This window comes from Odontesthes bonariensis, chromosome 12, assembly GCF_027942865.1.
Source record: "Odontesthes bonariensis isolate fOdoBon6 chromosome 12, fOdoBon6.hap1, whole genome shotgun sequence".
Taxonomy (NCBI): Eukaryota; Metazoa; Chordata; class Actinopteri; order Atheriniformes; family Atherinopsidae; genus Odontesthes; species Odontesthes bonariensis.
In genome coordinates, this window is record NC_134517.1 from 25,843,120 (window position 1) to 25,862,524 (window position 19,405).

The following is a 19,405-nucleotide window of genomic DNA, read 5'->3' on the forward strand; positions in this document are numbered from 1 at the left end:
ACTACGTTTAAAAGTTCTAGGGTGTATAAAAAAAAAAAACATTTTTTGATCTTTCTTTCTTCTTGGCCATTTTAACTGTTTTCTGTGCTGTTATTTTCCTTTGTCTGCAATGCCTTTTTGTTTTGTCATCCCAGTTCTTGGAGCTTCTTTTTAGTTGTCATCCTTTCTTTGTCTGGCTTATCCGTTTAGTGTTTTCCAGTCTTTGTCACCGCTTGTTTATATTTTCGAGCCAATCTTCTGCAAGAGAGACCCACTCATCATACAAGATGCCAATGCATGTCCAAAAACTGAGGACAGACAGACCAAAACCAACAAAACCAATGCAGAACTCAGCCAGCAACACGCCATCTTCAGAGACTCCATCTCGGCTCGACGTATTTTAGTCTTATCAAACACAGCAGTCTGAGTTCCAGCCACTTTCTTCCACCGCAAGTCAGGGTACAAAATGCTTCTCCTCTTGAGACAGTTTACTCTTTAACATTGCTTATGAATCCAGAGTTGATGTAGAGAGAATCTGATAATAGTTTTAAGTCTGTTTTATATTCATAAACCTTTAATACGCTTTCAACTGTTCTTTAATCAAACCACGTGACATCAAATTTAATCTCCCTTGTTATTGTGTATCATAAAAAAACAACATAAATAAAAGCTGACTATGACGTTCTTATCAATAGACACACACACACGCTATTGTTGGTAAATAATACTCTATTCAATTACCAGGTTGTCTTTGATTCATTCAAGCAATATATTCATCCTCCTCTGCAGCTGCTGATGATAGTCCTTCTCTGACTCAACAAACCTGATATGCTGCAGGCTCAAGGTGGGGTGGCTCTGCAGAAGGCAGCACATTTCACAGGAGACAGGACAAAGACTACCATTACCAGCACCAACCTTGCTTAGCAGAAGGTGAAGAAGTAATACAGAAAAGAATTGTGGTTGGCATTGCTCTCTTAGTTGGTTAGATACAAAACAAATTGAAATAGATAAAAAAAAACTAAAATCCATCTAAAAACAAAAAACAATGTGAGGGATAGACTGGATCACTATTTTCTCATGTTGCGTATCACAGTACGAAATCCCCGTGCACAGGGACATATTTTCATGTGTCACATATCTCTCATTATTGTGACTTGCTCTGTTACTTAGTATACCAAAGAGAGAGTCTTCTGGCCAGTGTATCACCCTTGTTGGTTTTCTGTGATCCAGAGGACAAAAGCATGAATGAGAGAGTTGGTTGATTTTAGAAGGGATTTAAAAAAGAACAATAACAGTAACATCTTTATCCAGCACCATGAAAATGAGGTCCAGAGGGATGATGGAGCCAAGGTTTCTTCACACAGTTATGAGCATGTACACACACACAAAGATCCCCTGACATACATGCTAAGAATCAAAATGCAGAACTACATGCCTTTTCATATAAAGGATAAACCCGATCAATAGAGTATTAAAAAAATGCCAGTGACAGATATGTTTTTGTGAAATTGGGCTCAAAATGACTCAACTATCCTAAAGTAAACAGACAATTGTAAAGCTTCTTCAGGTTATTGAAATGCTGTTTGCTTCATCACCACTCTTGTTGCCAACTTGAAAAGGATGATTTCAATGATTTCGGTAACACAGTAAGAAGAGTTATTCTTTCAGGTCAAAAGACTAAATGACACTGACAATTATTTTGAGCTTACAATGTGTGAGACTTTCTCAATAAAATGCCTGGAGTCAGGCCTGTTCCACTTGTGACTCACAGAGAATGACAAATTGAGCACTTGTTCCAGCATTCTTATAAACCCTGATTGCTTTGTAATGTTGTGTTTAATGCCTGGTTTCACATAAAATGATGTCACATCAGGGCTAGGGGACATGGCTGAAATCAATATCACAACAGAAATTACTTTATTTCTAATGAAGTGCGGCATATCGCACCAGCAGCCGACAAAGATACAGTAGTATAAATGTTCTTTTTCAGACCAGTACCAAGGAAAATTTGCCAGAGTAAAATAGTCAAGTGTTCAGTTGCTCTGTTCTATTTGTACTAGGAATGCCTACACATAATAATTTGACTGTAAAGTGATACCAGCAGGTGAATTTGATGAGCAAGTAGAAGTAAGAGTCAGAAAAATGTACCATCTCATCAACTGAGCTATTTATCAAAGCGCCCCATTGAGAATCTCACAAATTTTCTTGCATTCTTTCATCCTAGTATAGTCAGGAATTTACAGGTTCCTTGAGGAAAATAAATGTTGAGCTGTCTCCAAACATGAAAGGCACTGAAAATGTAACATTTCAACCTATATAGTGGATTCTAAACTGGCAACCTGTTTGAAATTCTATTGAGCTATTACTATCTTTTACAAATTTCGTATCCTTGACAAAACACCAAGTTGATCTTCACAACTACAGTTGTGTAAAAAATAAAGTACATCCTCCCTCCATTCTAAGGTTTTATGTTTCAGGATATAATAAAAATCATCTGGTCCTCATCATTTCTTAATATTAATATAAAATATGACCTCGGATGATAAACAAAGCACTGTTAATGTCAAATTGTCTCATTACTGCTTTAACCATAATGTATATTCTATGATTTAACAGTCTGTAGAACCACAACTAGCAGAAATAACTGAAGGGAATCTTTTCTGTATCCTATTATCACTCTCACATGATTGTGGAGGAATTATGTCCCACCTTCTTTAAAATGTTGCTTCAGTTCATTGATGTTTGTGGACATTCACTTATGCACATGTATCTTAAGATCGGACAGTCTTATCTTAGCTGTTGGACTGATGGCTTCATACTTTGGTACAGAGGAGTTTGTCGACTCAGTGTCTGAAAAGTGTCCTGTAAAACAAGTCCAAATCATTACTCATCCACCACTGTAGAATGACGGCAATTAAATTGTTTGGAAATGGTCTTCAAACCCTTCTTAGATTCATTGGAGGCATCTATAGCTTCTCTAAGGGGCCTCATACCCCAAGCTCTTGTGTTTCTAGTGTGTGCACCCTGTCACAGTTGATGGACTGCGTTGACATCTTATCTCAGCCATTTTCAACTTGGTTAATCGCCGTCATAACTGTTATTGAAAGAGCTCACTGTGATAGGCTGTTTAGTGAATGAGTGGTAAAGACTTGAAGACTTGAAAGTTGTCTTTGTAAAATGCGTTTGTGTGCTATTGTTGTTCACAGGCTAGAGACACAAGAAGACCCAGGAGATGTCTCATTGTCACTGGCTCTTAATGTTGTTGTGATTTATAATAGCAATAAGATCATTGCTGATTTTTTTCCTTATTGGCATCACGTTAACACACACTTGAATAATCCAGGACAGCAAACTGCCAAAACATCTGCTTTTAATAGAAATGCTCACACCTGCTGATAATCAATCAATTATGTGTATTTAATTAGCAGCATCTGGCTGTTTCTTCCCCTCTAAATTCCTATGAAAGCAGAAGTGTGTGCTTAGTTTATCTAAAAACTTCCTCAGCATTTTTGGCTTAGTAGAATAATGTATAATGCTATGGTTTTGTAGTTTTTATTTACTAACCTGAGGTTGTATTTACCTAGTTTAAAGAGTTGCTAAGGACCAGATGATTTATTTTGATTTTGTATTATGCTGTGATACATACCGTAGAACTGAGAGAAGGCACACTTTAATTTCCACATGAATGTACAAGCTCAAACATAAACAATTTGCAAAACAACATCCACCTCATTTTTCAAGAAGTGACCAAATTTATATCCATGTAAAAGTGAAAATTTGAGCTTCCGACTGTTCTATGCATGTTGCTATGGTAACATGTCTCTGACGATATGTCTCATCTTTGCTCTCTTCCCTTGTACTTGCACGTCTCTTTTATATATTGACATTTATTAGAAAATGTTTGAGCTAAATGGCTGTATATTAATAACAATGATAGTAATTATAAACCTAATTATAAACCTAAAAAGGCAATGAGTCAAATGTCTCTGGAGATTTTTATATTGAAAGAGCAGATGAGTTTGTTTGTACCAGAGCTTCCATTGCTCCCAGTCTACACCGAGCGCAGCCTTAGGGAGGGTGGTATTTGACCTCACTTGTCTCTGGTTACATAATCCCTATCCTGAAGGGAGAAAACTGCCAGATCACTCTTATACACACGTACACACAGAAGATCCAAAGTCAAAATTGCACTACATGAAGTGCTACTAAGTTTTCATGATTTCCTTCTACCTAGTATTTACACATACACAAAACCCACACACATTAGTTTGGAAAGCTGATCGCAGCTGTACAGCAGCCACGCACACTGTGGATCAGTGTGTCCTGAAATAACCGCAGATGTTTTTATACGACTCCCAAATAACTGATATGCCGGCAGCACACATTTGAGAAGAATATCACCATTCATCCTCAGCCAAGAAAAGAAATCTAAATAGGAACTTAATATAACTCTAGTCCTATACACAAATCCTGTTATGGGCTTTGTATTTTAACAGATTCGCTCTTTCACACTGCGATTAATCATATCATACATAATGACTTTCTGTATAGTATATTTGAGTACCTTGCACATAATGGGTTTTTTTTTTTGTCTGCAGAGGAGAAACTTAAATTGTTCATAACCTCAGTATTAAAAGAAATTTTTTAAAAATCCAAGGAAATAATTCAAAATAGATTCATGGACACAAACTGAAGTCCAGAGCTAAGAGAGTGAACAGCAGATCGGTGAAAAAGAAGACCTGTATTCACTGCCATGTTTCCAAATTCTCTTCAGATGTGTGTGAGTGTGAGTATGCTGATATCTCTACTCTGCTCTAGCCAACAGTCTGCTTCCTGCCAAAGCTAAAGTGGGTGGTGGGTGCATTTCAACATCTCTCCATAGCAGAGAAAAATAAGGAGGATGTAGAAAAGACAGATTTTGCAATAAGACAAGAAGGAATTGAAATATACTGAGATATATGTGTACACAAACATATTGCTGCGCTTTCTGACAGCCAGAAGAAACTTGAGTTTCCATGAATCTCCTCCCCCAAAAGAACCATTCCAGTTCTTTTAGTACATCACAAGTGTAATCTCATCTATCATTACACACATTATATTTCATGCCACATTAGAAGCCAGAAGCGTTATTGCACCAAAGAAAAACTACCTGCGGTCACAAACTGTGACTCGTAACACTTTTCTAACACTGTAAAAGACTGCTTTCTAAACTACAACGGGTAATTTTACACACTAACAGTTCTGGATGGCAGCAGGAGCTAACTGGTTTGGTGTTATCATTGCCAGTTTTTATAAGCTAGAGGCCATGTAATGTGATACCAGCTAAGGGGGAGCTTTTAGACCCATGGACTAACACATGATGTGCACCAACATCACACAGGATTCTGAATGACAGTGCACTTGTGACATGTCAACTTGGCACCATACCTTTCTCCTTATATCAATAAAACTGTCTCTTAAAAACAAAGTGCAAACTCCTCTATGCTTCTTCCTTAGCCTCTGTCGGTACTAATGGTATCAAATCACATCTATTCCCCCTGCACAGAGGCACTCGGCAGGGCTGTCCTCTCTCTCCGCTATTGTTTGCCTTGGCAGTCGAACCCCTGGCTATTTGGTTGCGGAGTGAGAATGGGTTCGAGGGTATTATACGCCACGGACAGCTTCACAAAATTTCCTTTTATGCTGACGATCTCTTATTGTATATATCCAACCCTGCCTCCAGTCTCCCTATAATTTTAGATATTTTTGAGAAATTTGGGAAGTACTCTGGTTACAAACTTAATTTGGGGAAAAGCGATTACATACCAATTAATTCTGCCGCTGACCTCCTCCCTCACGGTTTCCCTCCCTTTAGGAAGGCAACAAATGGTCTTAAGTACCTTGGAATCCAAGTGACAGGATCATTTTCTGAACTGTTTGCCAAAAATTACAACCCTTTACTCGAGCGTTGTAAGCTTGACCTTGCCAGATGGTCTTCTCTCCCACTCTCTCTGATCGGGCGGGTCAACCTGATAAAAATGTCGCTACTTCCAAAGTTTCTCTACCTTTTCCAACATATACCTGTTTTCATAAGGAAAACTTTCTTTTCCAACCTTGATCAGCTGATTGGTTCCTTTCTCTGGGGCAGTAAACGGGCTCGAATTGCTCTCCGGCTCTCCGGCTTCCTAAATCCCTAGGAGGACTAGCGCTCCCAAATTTCCGTTACTATTACTGGGCTTGTAATATCAGCAAACTTCTCTTCTGGAACACTAGTAAGGCAATACCCGAATGTCCGCAGTGGGCTTTGTTGGAAACCTCCTCCTCACGTTTTTGCCTTTGGTCTGTGGTGTGCTCCCAACTACCACTGTTAGTCAAACGAGTTAGCCCTAATCCAATTGTAACGAATACGCTGATGATTTGGAATCAGTTCAGGAAAGCTTTTGGCCTCCACATTCAGTCAGGTCAATCTCCAATTTTTCGAAATCACCTTTTTGCCCCCTCATGCTCTGACCCAGCATTTCGTATCTGGTCTGAGAGGGGCCTTGCGACGCTTAATGACCTTTTTATTGATGGTGTCTTCTCCTCGTTCACTGACTTGGCAGCAAAGTTTAATCTTCCTAACACTCACCTTTTTTCAAATAAGACATTTTGTGAAATCTTGCTTCCCCCAGTTTCCTAGCAGTCCCCCCGACACTCTTATAGACCAATTTTTAACCCTCAACGCCAGGAAGAAAGGACTTATAGGGATCACATATAAACAAATTTTCACGCTATCCCCAAATCATCTAATCTCTCTAAGAGCTGCTTGGGGTCAGGACCTTGGAGCTCCCTTAAGCGACGAGCAATGGGAGGAGATATTGAATAATGTTCACTCGTCCTCTATTTGTGCGAGGCATAGCCTTCTTCAATGTAAAATTCTGCATAGAGCTTATCTCACTAATGCCAAGCTAGCCAAGATCTACCCTGATAGAGCAGACACATGCAACAGATGTAGACAGGCTCCTGCTGATCTTGTTCACATGTTTCTATCTTGCCCTAAGTTATCTGAATTTTGGGCAGCAATATTTGAAACACTTAGTAAAGTAACAGGCCAAGTCATACTGTTCGAACACCTCACTGCCCTCTTTGGATTGTACTCCCCTCCTAATGTGCCTAAGTCCACACGAAAAATCATTGTATTCACCACTTTAGAGACTCATTTTAAGAAAAAGACTCATTCTCTTAAAATGGTCTCACTCTTCCCCCCCAACTCACAATAAATGGATTCAGGATATATTGCAGTACATTACACTAGAGAAGATTAGGCTTTCTTTAAAAGGGTCCTCAGGCAGTTTCTTTAAGATATGGCAGCCCTTCATCACATACATTGACTCTCTGACGATTGTTGCAGAAATCAACTGAGCCCCCCCCCCCCCCCCCCCCCCTGTGTTTTTTGTTTTGTTATTTATTTATTCATACATTTTTTCTTACCTGCTTGTTTGTAATCATGCTCCATTATGTAACTATTGTGTATCTATATTTCTCCTTAGTATCATGGTTAATTATTATTTTTTGATTCCTTTATAATCCGTGTTTGTACATGTATGCTGTGAGTGTGTATGGATGGAATGTGTGTAGTATAGGGTGGGTGGGTGGTGAATAGGATCTTAGCCTGCTCTGAACCACTGTCTTTTGTAAAAATGTGATCCTGAATGTTGTGTGAAGAAAGAAAAAACCAATAAAGAAAGTTTGGATAAAAACAAAGTGCGACTAGTTTTTCTGCAGCACTCCATCCATGAAAGAGTATAAATTTAACTTTCTTACTTGGACATGGCATTCAATTTTGTGTAACAAACTCTTCTGAGCCACGCTACAAAATAGAGAATGAGTATCTACTGTGCTGTACACCATTTTGGAAGTTTTGAGGACTGAGGGGCTTTTCAGCACCCAGCTTATTTACCAGTATTAAAGCTTCCTCCCCCTGTAGAGTTATATGGCCCTCAAGGGTAAAAATAAATACGATTTAAAGTCCTCCTCCACTCAAACATGTGTTTTGCTTACTGTTACTCCACTTACACCAGGCTCAAACAACAGAGGCCAGAGGCATTAAACTGTGTGCAGTTTCAAAGTCAAAAATGTGCATATGCACTCTTTTCTCCAGCTTTTTTGAGCTGTTCTTACATATGGTTCTCTTTTATAAATCTCATTCATTGTGAAAGTATGCGCCAATGCAAAAGTTTGACTTCCATTCTATTTTAGCCATGAAAGCATGTGGATTCTCTTCTATTTAGTCATTTGCATATAAAAATATAATTTGCACAACAACGAAATAGGCACGATAATGAAAACCACTGCTGAAGATGGCCAGTTTTACTGAATGTAAAACCGAGACAATGAAGTATTGAGGAATCTGTTTAATTTGGTGTCTCAGTTCTGGAATCACTAACGTAATAAAAACTGTTTCATGGAAAAAAGTAACAGAGCAGATACACTGCAGGGTCCTTTACTTTGAACCTTAACAAAAGTAAGGCTGTAACAACATGATGATGTCATTGATTACATCAGTTACATGATATCATTGATTTGCATAGCATATGTAGACACATCACACTGTTTATATCCATCCCCAACAATTCATCCAAGGTGTGGGAACTTTTGAACAGGGACCTAATAAGATGGTGCTTCTGCACATTTTCCAAAACAGAAATAGCCTTCCACAACAGCACAAAAGCTCCACACAATCACCTAAAACTAAAACATTCTGGGGATCGCCAACGTCTAAGCGACGAAACAGTAGAGTAAGTATTTATTACAGTGAGCTATGTCCGATTGTTGATTAGTATCAGTACCTGGAAATCATCCTTTCGTGATTATCTATTCTGTTGAAAACAAACTCAGAATTCAGATAGACTTGCAAGTGGCCAATAGGACAAAGCTACCATTTTCGTTCACGTTGGCAAGGTGTAGGCAGGGCAGTTCAGTTAATCACCCAGATTAACTGAATTCTAATTCTATTTACAATTATGGCCTTCAACAACAATAAAAAATTGAATAATTAGCATAAAATCTTCATTGATCTGCATTCCATGTCACAACGTCACAGAGGACGTTTTGTACAAATACAGTGCCACCCTCTCACATTTTGTGTGTTGTGCGTGCATGTGGCTCAACTTGAACCAACATGACAGACAGAGCGAGTTTGTCAATGAGCTGTTTAGAAGAAATAAAAGTCTTAACAACTTTCCCACAAGTGTCCTTTTGGCACCTGAATCGTGGAAGGTTACTCTCCATAACTCAAGTGCAGGGCTAAAGAGGTGCTTGAGTAGCCCTGGGCTTCCTGTCTGCACCCGCAGACCTCAGTTTATAGTATATCACCCACATCTCCACAAATGCGCCTCCATATTACTCTTTTATAAAACATCTACTTTGGTTGGTGCTTTATAGTTGTTTTTTCTCCTAATTAGAATTCAATAAAAATCTCACGTTGAAAAGACAAATTTAACTAACAACGGCCGATAAATTAATGCTTTTTTGAAAGTCATTGAGTAATACTGTTAAAAATCATAAGTATAATATTGAAAAAAATATTATTACAAGAATCATTATTATTTGTTGGAAAATGAACCCAAATTTTTATCAACTAAACAGAAAATGGTCTTTAAATTAACTGAAATAAATAATCGTTAGGCTAATGGAATTATCGACAAATGTATCAATAGATTCATCAATGAAAAACAACTGTTATCACCATAGCAACTGTTAGATCATATACGTGATCAAGCATGCATCAGGACAGCATAGGATCTACAAGTGGAGAACCAGCAGAGACATACAGTTGGTGAGTGATATGTTGGCTGTTTGCTTAATAAGTCTTTGGATGCCTAAAGCAATGAATGACTCCCTCAAAATCATAAGGGTCTGTAAATTAATCATTTTTTAACTCTTCATTAACAAGGTCTTCCACAGACATTACGCTTTTAATATGTCATGTATTACTGTTCATCTGAGGATGTATGCACCTAATTTTTAGGAAATTGTAAGGACCAGTTTATTCCTTATTAAAGCAAGATACATATAGCCTTAGAACTAAAAGAGCGTGCACTTTCTTTTTCTCATGACTGTAGATGTAGATTCCCACAAATTACAATTTTGTCTGAATTTTGTTGTGCAAGAATAACCACGTTTGTGTGCACATAGATGTTAAAATAATGAACCATTCTGTTGTCTAGTACGTTTTGGCTTCACTAGTGGCCGGTGACTTCTCACCCCCATCTCCATAGTTACCAAATGGAGTGAGGGGGTTAACCCTTAACCTAATGCATACGTGTGTCCTCATGTGTGTATTTGTGCAACTGGGTACACTCGTGGGAATAGCAGTCAAGCTCGAAAGCTTGTTTAGGCTTTAACACCCATCATGCACCAACCCCCCAAGACTAAAGATACACACACGCATGCACACACACATTCTCTCACACACACGCCAAGCCATTACACCTTTTTCAAGGGTATGAGCGGCCCTCATTCACCATCGTGCTTCCATTCATCAATCCATTATCTGATCCACCTCTGTCCAGCTCCATAGCTGTATTAGTTAGACCTCAGATGCAAGATGAGATCACAAAGACACAGGGCAGTAAGGGTACAAGTAATGAGGACAGCACATTTGCACATAATACAATGGGGACAGTTGGCTTTGGTATTGACAGGTAATTACAGAATAATAGTCAAAGCTGTCTTGTGTTTCTAAATCAAGTTCAAGTTGATTGTTGAGGTCATTCATTGCTGGTACTTGCAATTTTGCCACAAGCTATCATCAGATCTTTACATCACTAAACTACTTACTAATAAAACACAAAGGTTTCCAGAGAATCTATTCAAATGTCATGATTCTTTGTCATAAAGTGGAGGCTGCATATTGTTGCTGGGCAGCTTCACTGGGAACCATTGAAAATCCAGTTGTGCAAGTCTGGTAAACAAACACAAGCCTGGAAATATATGAATGCATAGCGACATACATACTTTTTTGCATACTTTCACATACACAAACACACACATGGAGGAAAGCAGGATAATTCTAACATTTCCCAGGAGGCAGAGACCATAGTTCTTAAATGGCAGTGCAGTGTGTGTGTGTGTTTGTGTGTTTGTGTGTGTGTTTGTGTTGAGGCAGTGAGGCGGGGTGCTGGGGGTGGGTGGGTGGCTTGGGGGCTCATTATGTGGTCACACTGAAATTAAAAACATTCTCTTCACATGGGAAAAAGTGAGCAGAAGATAAGGAAAAATGAGGAGACAAACAGAGGAAAAGGATGTGCTTGTGCAAATGTGTGCTCATTTAACAATCTGGGTTTGAACACACACACATTCCCACAAAGAAGAGTGTCTAAAGAGGTAAAACTCAAAAACTTTCGGAGATGAATTGTATTTGTCTGTTGAGCTGTGTGCGCGTCCGTCTATGGGACGAGAGTGTTCAATATTTATGAGGAGAAGGGATAATGTGAAGGTAATGATTAGGAGCTTGTTGTTTACTGCTGGGATCGGCATGTTTGCGACACTAATAAAAGTCAATGAATGTACATGCACATCCGTGTGTGACAAAGTGTATGTATGTGCATGGTGCTATGAGGCAGGAAATTTGGTGATTTTACAACAGAGTGGGTGGTTGTTTTTTGCACTTCTACATTTGAGAGGCTGATTATTAAATGGTGATAGGATTTCAGGAAAATGAGGACGTTCAGGTCACGTTTATTTCATCAAATGGCAGTTCCTCCTTAGAAAACTTCTGGTTATTCAATCAACTTTGGGTTGAGGTTAGGTCTTGTGTGTGTTTGTGTGTTGTGTCTATAATACAACAGACAGGTTCAAAGGATTATTACAGGGACCGGTAGCAGACTATTTCTGCTTTGGAACCCCTGCCTAATCCTTGGGAATGACAGGGCAAAGCAGTGTGTCAGTCTAGAGATGAAAGCAGGTGGCGTCACCACTGCAGTATGCTGCCATGGTAACCTTGGGAGTTGTCATATCATCCCCAGGTAAATACAGGTGAGGAAGAAGATGAAGGCCTGGGATCTTTGTGACACACTGCTTTGATGGAAACTGGACAGGCATACAGGAAGTAGCTGAAAACTATGCAATGATACAGATATCATTGTTTGATGAGGATTTGTTATTAAAACTGTGTTTAGAATACAGAAACCAACCAATTGTTCCCCTCTGATATGATGGCTGTGCAGAGCTGCTGTGTTCACTTGAGTACACATGTGATCATTGATCACTACTTTGGCTGATAATGAAAAGCTCAAAACACAAACTGATTTGGATTGTCAAAGCCCAGATGGCACATCATGGTGGTCTGTGAAAGATATCATTCTGGGGAATGCACCAGATTCTTGAACGCTTCCAATGCTTAACACATAAAATGTTTAATGGTCTGCAGCGCAGTCCTCTCAGGCAAAATCTGTCACTAACAGATGGATATACAGACAAATAAATGAGCTTCATAAATACCAAAGAGGGATCTGGGATAGTTGAACAGGTGTAAAAGAGGGATCCAAAACACTACACACTAAAAAAAGAAATATAATACACTCCATGATTCCATACTTACCAATGCCAACCTGACAGTTTAAAGTCACATTTTAATGTAATGGTTTACATACAGTTGAAAGATGTTCCTTGTTTTCAAACTTGCTATGATCAAACTATCCAAATCTATAAAAAAAAATAAATAAATAAACGTTTGTATATGTTGCTCTGATGTAAAGAGAAGAGCTGAGTTTTTCTACTGTTTAGAGAGTTACTCAGGCATGCTGAAATTAATCATTCTTCAACAAGCTGTGGACGCACCCTGTACTGTGAAACAATTAGACCATCACCGTGCATCCTGTTTCTATAAATGTATTGCTTTGTATCTGTCCCATTTATCCCAAGGCCAATGTCCAGGAATAACATGTGGCACAAAGACTCTGACTAAAACTGGATGACAGCTCGCTTTAAAGTGGTTTCTTGTGAGCACAGAAACAAATACATGAACTGGAGAGTAGTTGTTCACTCTTATCCCCACCTAGGCTGCATGATCGTCAATAATGTATTATGTGAGTGATAATAAATGTCGAATAAAATTTGTTGTATGAAATATACCCCGTCTCAAATCATTTCATTATGGGTCTGTGGCCTTATACTCCAGGCAATTTAATTGAAAATCCAGTGGCACATTCTTGGTAAATCTAGTTGACAAACAAACAAACACAAAGCCCACCAGAGAAAAAAAACATAACACTGTTGTTGTCCTTATCAAGAAAAGCTCCAACTGTCAGAGGAGCTGAGCCTTATCAGATACTGTTATGCTACAAAAGCCCTGGGCAACAGTCCAACTGGCAAAATAACCTGTGAGACATATAGATTATTAGGACTTGGTGCTAAAATCCACAAAGTTTCTAATTTGATTAAAATTGCTCCAGATGTTGGTGCTACATTATTAGCACATTGACGCTCACAGCCAAGGAAGGCCCACAGTAGTCGGATTAGACTCACTTGTGTATCTCTAGATAGCAACTTATTTGGTCAGACAGCATCCATTCTCCTTAGCCAGTGACTGCTCATTTCAGCTGCATTAGCAGGTGTTGTGACTGCCTTCCTATGGGTCTGCTTCACCCAGGAGCTTTGCAGTGGAACAAAGCCCCTGCATTCCACCTCAACTGGAAACACTTTTAATTTACATCCTGAGCTTCAGCTGCAAGGTTGGTGTATTTCTGCCAATTGTGCTTGCAGGCTTCAGACACAGCATCCTCCCTGGGGACATACAAATGATATGTCTGCTGAACAGAGAGGTGCTTTTTGGTTCAACATTTTGTATTTGCTTTCTTGCTTGTATGTCAATTATTTGAAGGAGGACTCGGTAAAAATTACAAATGATTATGTAATCGATCATCTAAAAGTATAAACATAACTGACCCTGATTGAAAAAAGCTCAATTTTGTTCACAGACTGATTGATTGAAATTGGTTTCTTCCAAATGTACATCCTGTACCATTCAGATGAAAAAAAAAAAAATCCAGTTTCACTCAGTTCAAATGGCATTGTTATGCTGTTAAAACAACAACAACAATAAAACCTATTTTTTGTCTATATCGTACGAGGGAATGGTTGTAGATGCACTTCTGCATCATCTCACAAGAGAGGTAAGAGGCTAGCAGGGACATCAAATGCAACCAAGCACGTTTCAACTTTCAATTGCAGTAAAAACAGATGACAACAAGCAATGCAGCACTTTAATAACTGATTGATCACAGCAAAGAAAGTGGAAGGGGTAAGATGATATATACCTTTAAGAATACAATATCTACATTGTTTTACTGACTTTGGGCAACTTCCTCGTCTCCGAGGGCCTAATTTCAAACAATAGTTTGCGAGAGAAATGATCAGCTTTGACAGTCTAACTGGTCTAAGCACAGTCTGCAACAGAGGCTAAAAGAGCACAGTGGGGGGAGTAGCTGGTCCTGCTGCTGAGTCAGCATTCCTGCCTCTTCTTTGTTTTCCATGGCAACACATTCATCCTCATCTACAACCCTCAGTATCTGATACAGAGTGCTCTGTTTCACCTGCATGAGTCCTTCAGGCACTGTGTGTTTATGTTTCGCTCCAAGAAAGATTCAGCTCCTTCTGCAGGACCTCTGCTCTTTGTGTGAGAAGAGATGTGCATCCAAATGCTAAACGCAGACATATAGACACACACTCAGACACACATTTCCACCTCACAGTTAGTAGATTAATTCACACTTCTATCACGAAGCCTCAGTCCCAAGAGTGCCTGGAGGAGACTTGGGCAAAGTGACTGCAGGGGGATTGCAGGGGGAGCTAATGCATTATTGTGTACACTTGTGTGTGAGGATGGGTGGCAATAAAAGCTAAGTCCACAGTGGAGTGCCCTTCCCGTGGGGTCTAAAACAAGCACAGACTGGCCACAACTTGGACATTACTCTGTACTCTGGAGTGTTTCCTGGCTCACTGTTCACACAGCTTTTCTAAATTGTATCAGAAGCTCTGAAGTAATCTATTGATCATTTCTAGATTAGTTGATAAGTCGTTTAATTACATAAGCAGTATTTTTTTTCTCATAGATTTTTTCTTAATGTAACATTTCCAACACAAACTGTTAATTAAGATGTCACTTGGTGCTCTCAACATAAGAATTTTCCTAAAACAAATATAAGTTCAGAATTACAGGGTACATAATTGGCTATTCCACTGTTTCACGTGTACACATGCTTCTGTTATGTTAGCTGATATGTCCCCTTCATGTGGCTTTCATGCTTTTTGTGGAAATGTCACTTGGGATTTGGACTCCTGTTCACTGCGATGACCGAATGACTGCTTATGGCTGCTGTAGCTCATCACACCAAACAATCCACAGCTTCAGTCAATGGTTGGCTTACATTAAAAATCAAGTCCTGAGTAGGGGCAGCAGGTAAGAGAGCTAATGGCGGTGCCTTTTATTTGACTTAATAATCACTGCATCCCTCTAACCAAGGACAGAAAACACAAGCTCAACTTTGAAAAATACTGTACAATATCCTGTCATAATACACCATGAAGCATTTTATCTGAATCTCGTCATTGTTTCAGTGCGGTCAGGCTGTGACTGTAGCTTCTCCTGTCACAAATAGTTTAAATTGCACATAAATATAACCTACTTGCATTCATCTTTTCTATATCATAGTAATCATCATTATCTTTTTTGGACAATTCAAATAATTGATGTTGTATTGATTTTATTACTCATTTGTATTACTGTCACTGACATATTAAATCAAAAGACAAGCAGTACCATGAAATGCATTCAGTGGTTAGCTAATAGTTTGTAAAAAAGAAAAAAAAAAAGGGGGGGGGGGGGTAAGGGGGGTAAGGGGGGGTATTGCAGCCCTAATTGTTGACATTTTTTGCAGCTCAGTGCTGATGATATCATGTCTGCCACATCTGCCACACTGCAGCCACATTCTTTAACACAGCACAGCCACAAGACAATGAACTGAAGGGACACAGGAAGTAAACAAGACTCCATTCTACTTACACTGAGTGTGAGATATGTAACCTAACACTGCTGCAGCCTGTGAGCAATTGGACTTAAACAAGAGGAAAGCAACTATAACACTGAGCATTTCAGTCAGTCTTCTCAGCCTGTGCTCTTTTCTCTTGCCTGCATATCGCAGCTGAAATATACATCCGTTGCAACGTAACAAAGAAACCCTTATGGTCATATTTATCAGAACCAAGGGACAACATTTCCAAACAGACAGTAGATATCCAGGACATCTGGAACAGCATGTAGAACAGCAATGCATCTGTGTTTTTAACTTAAATAAAATGTCAGTCTTTCTTTCCATGTCTCTTAATGTGTGTTTTTATGCTCCTTTTTGTTCTATTCGTCCCACTAGACAAACTGACCATATACCGCAATTGCTGTCCTAATAATTATACAGATTATGGGCTATACATTTGCGCCAAGCAACGCAGCAGCTGGATACCTGCGCAATGTAAACATCTGAACAGTGAGGAATCTGTGCTGGCTCCGAAAAGCTGCTTCCACCAAATGCTGCACTGAGCTGCAGCGTACAGTGCGAACCAATCATAAAGTTATGTTTTGAGTATTGCTTCATTGAAAATGGTCTAAGAATCGTCTTGTCTTACATGACAACAATGGTCGATGTCTTATCTTACAAAGTGTGGTGATAAGATCCCCGCAAAGACATATAAAGGAAAAGTAACGAACCTTGACAGGGGAGCTCCTGGTGGCCACGGGCAGCTCTCTAATTGCAGTGCCCGGCGGGGAAGCGGATATCCCGGCTGCGTACCCCTGCAGAGAACCCCCGGCCAGGGACTGCCTGCCGCCTGCTCCAACTCCTCCTCCGCTCCCTCGCTGGGGCCGCTGTTTGATTCCATCCAGGAGGCGAACCAGGAGGATGTTGGCAGGCAGGTCGTCCACCCCGCAGTCCACAAGGATGCGGCACTCTGGGCAGCGGAGCTCGTTCCGGGAGCTGACAATGTTCTCCAGGCAGCGGCGGCAGAAGGTGTGCTGGCACGGCAGAACCCTGGCCGTGGTGTCCAGGCGCTCCAGGCACACCGAGCACTCCAGCAGATCCAACAGCGACGAAGAGTCGTCCATGTCGGCGGAGAGGGTAAGCATCTGGGCTTCAGAGACCGCGGAGACGCCGCAGCGACTTTTCCTTGTACAGTGGAAATGAACCAGGGACACAGATCATTCTGGGAGGCGAACCCAGTGAGAAGGAGCCCAAAGACGCCCCACGACGGTGTCCCCCTCGTGCAAAGCAGTCCCCCCTGTGTTATGACCGTTCTCCGCTGTTCTAGACCTCTCACTGTCTCACTCAACGTGTTTCTGTTTTCTCACAGGCTCTCAGTGTGTCCCCCCCCCCCCTCTCAGCAGCTGTGCAGAAAGCGGTGAGGTCACGCTCTCATCATCATCTTCCGCGCGCCGATCACAATTGCAGCGCGCGCTCACGCACCAAAAAAGAGAGCCCTGCAACCACATAGACATAAAGCGTGCTGCTCCTCAGCCGCTTATTAATTTACACCAGCCCGCCTTTTCTCCCCACTCACACCTGCACGGGAACAGCCTAAGAAGACGGGGCTGGCTTCACACCTGTCGTACATGACTTGCGGTTCTGTGTCATCTCACCTGCTCACAATGGCAATGCTGCTGATTATAAACAACATTCTCAGGACATCCGTTTTCTGTATCCTCACGGATTACAGCACTCAAAGACAACAGGCCGTTTTCGAAACAAAGTTGGTCGAGCTGTTAGACTCTCATTGTAAAACTGAAATTAAATGAAGGCAAACTGCGTGTAAGCGTAAAAAGATGACACAAACAGGATTTGGTAGCAATTTATATGCTGTCCTTTATGTGTGTGACAGGAGCAGACATCCGTTTGATTGCCTTAGTTACCACATCCAGCTGATGGTTGTGCTAAAAAGTGGATTGTGGCGACCCCTGGCGGACACCCTTGATTCTTTGAAGTGAAATCTCAGTCATATTTGTAAAAACTTCTTATATTGTTGAAATCATTACCTATACAGACCTAAACGAGTACAGTAAAACAGATAAGTGAAATATACACAGAAATTGTTATTTTACCTCCATTATGCATCTTATGGGATTACTGAAGCCTCGTAAAACTATATATTGTCGAAAAATTCACACATACTATTTTGCCAGCCTCACATAAAATACATATTTTGAACTTGAAAGTTTGTAAACTATCTAGAGCTTTTTATCTTTTCTGAATAAAAACGTGAAAGACCTGAAACATCATAATATTTCCCCACATGTCTTTATGTATTGAGAGTAATCTCAGTTAGTTGAAAAAGTACAAAACATATTCTACTTATTCATTTCACTGTTGTGGAAAATGATCTAATATCCATATGTGTGTTGGGAAAGTTTGTGACTCTCTACAATTAACAGTTCGTTTCAGGTTGAAATTAGAGGGGTATGACAATCAGGTGTGAGTGTGCACCCAGTTTTATTTACAGAACAGGAATCTAAGCTTCACAACACATTTGAGCAAGTCTATCGTGGCAAGAACAAATCCTAAAGATTTCAGGAGAATATTTTTTTTCAATGTTCATCAGGCTGAAAAAGGGTGATAAAACCATCTGTAAAAAAAAGTTTGGACTCAGTCTCCATTTGTACACAGTCATACAGGTTGTGTACAAATGGAGCAAATTCAGGATCAGATTCTCCCTGGTTGTGGTCAACCAACAAAGATTACTCCAAGAATAAGGTGTGCAATTGTATGCAAAGTCATAAAGGTAAAGCTTTGACCTTAATCTCGTAGAAATGTTGTGGAAAGACCTGAAGTGAGCTGTTCAATCATGATTGGAAAAATGACCAGATAGTTATACAAATCCTAAAAGTATGCACAGAACAACATATCAAACAAACAATTATTCTAAAAAAATGGAATAACGATCTTTTAAACAGCACTGCAGATGGTATGCAAAACCATATTCAACTGAATGTTGAACAGATCTGCATTGAACTGTACTATATGTAAGCATTCCTTGAGGATGTTTAATGACATATACAATTTGATAGACACAACACAGGATAAAGGAATAGGAAATGAGTATGTGTGCGCATGTATGTACTTGCATTGCCTTTGTTGTTGGGAGATAAATCTGTTTAAACAGTCACATTGTGAATCCACATCAGGTAAGGCATTACAGTTTACAGTAAAGGTTTGGTTTTGTTGACAGTTTGGCGTAGGCTGCTCTTAGGATCAGGCATGTATTGTTGGCAAATGGTCAAAGCGACAATAAGTCACTGTAATGTCCTCTGAAGTGCTTGGAAAGAGACTGGTGTGTTTTGCTCTTCAGCCATAACTGTAGCTTTGTTTGACTCGTCCACCTGTTCAGACCTGCTCGGCTCTCACATTCAGAGGGGCTGGGGTGT

General features: G+C 40.0%; 1 protein-coding gene across 3 annotated transcripts in view; it reads right to left on the reverse strand.

Annotated features, from left to right (window-relative positions):
• Nucleotides 1-17,293, reverse strand: part of LOC142396788 (E3 ubiquitin-protein ligase SH3RF3-like) — a 90,022-nt gene extending 72,729 nt beyond the window's left edge. For all 3 annotated transcript variants that reach the window (XM_075479880.1, XM_075479878.1, XM_075479877.1), the window contains exon 1: nt 16,703-17,293. In XM_075479880.1, coding sequence (XP_075335995.1) covers nt 16,703-17,116 — 414 coding nt within the window. In that variant the 5' untranslated portion in view covers nt 17,117-17,293. The remainder of the gene's footprint in view (nt 1-16,702) is intronic.
• Nucleotides 17,294-19,405: the final 2,112 nt, after the last annotated feature.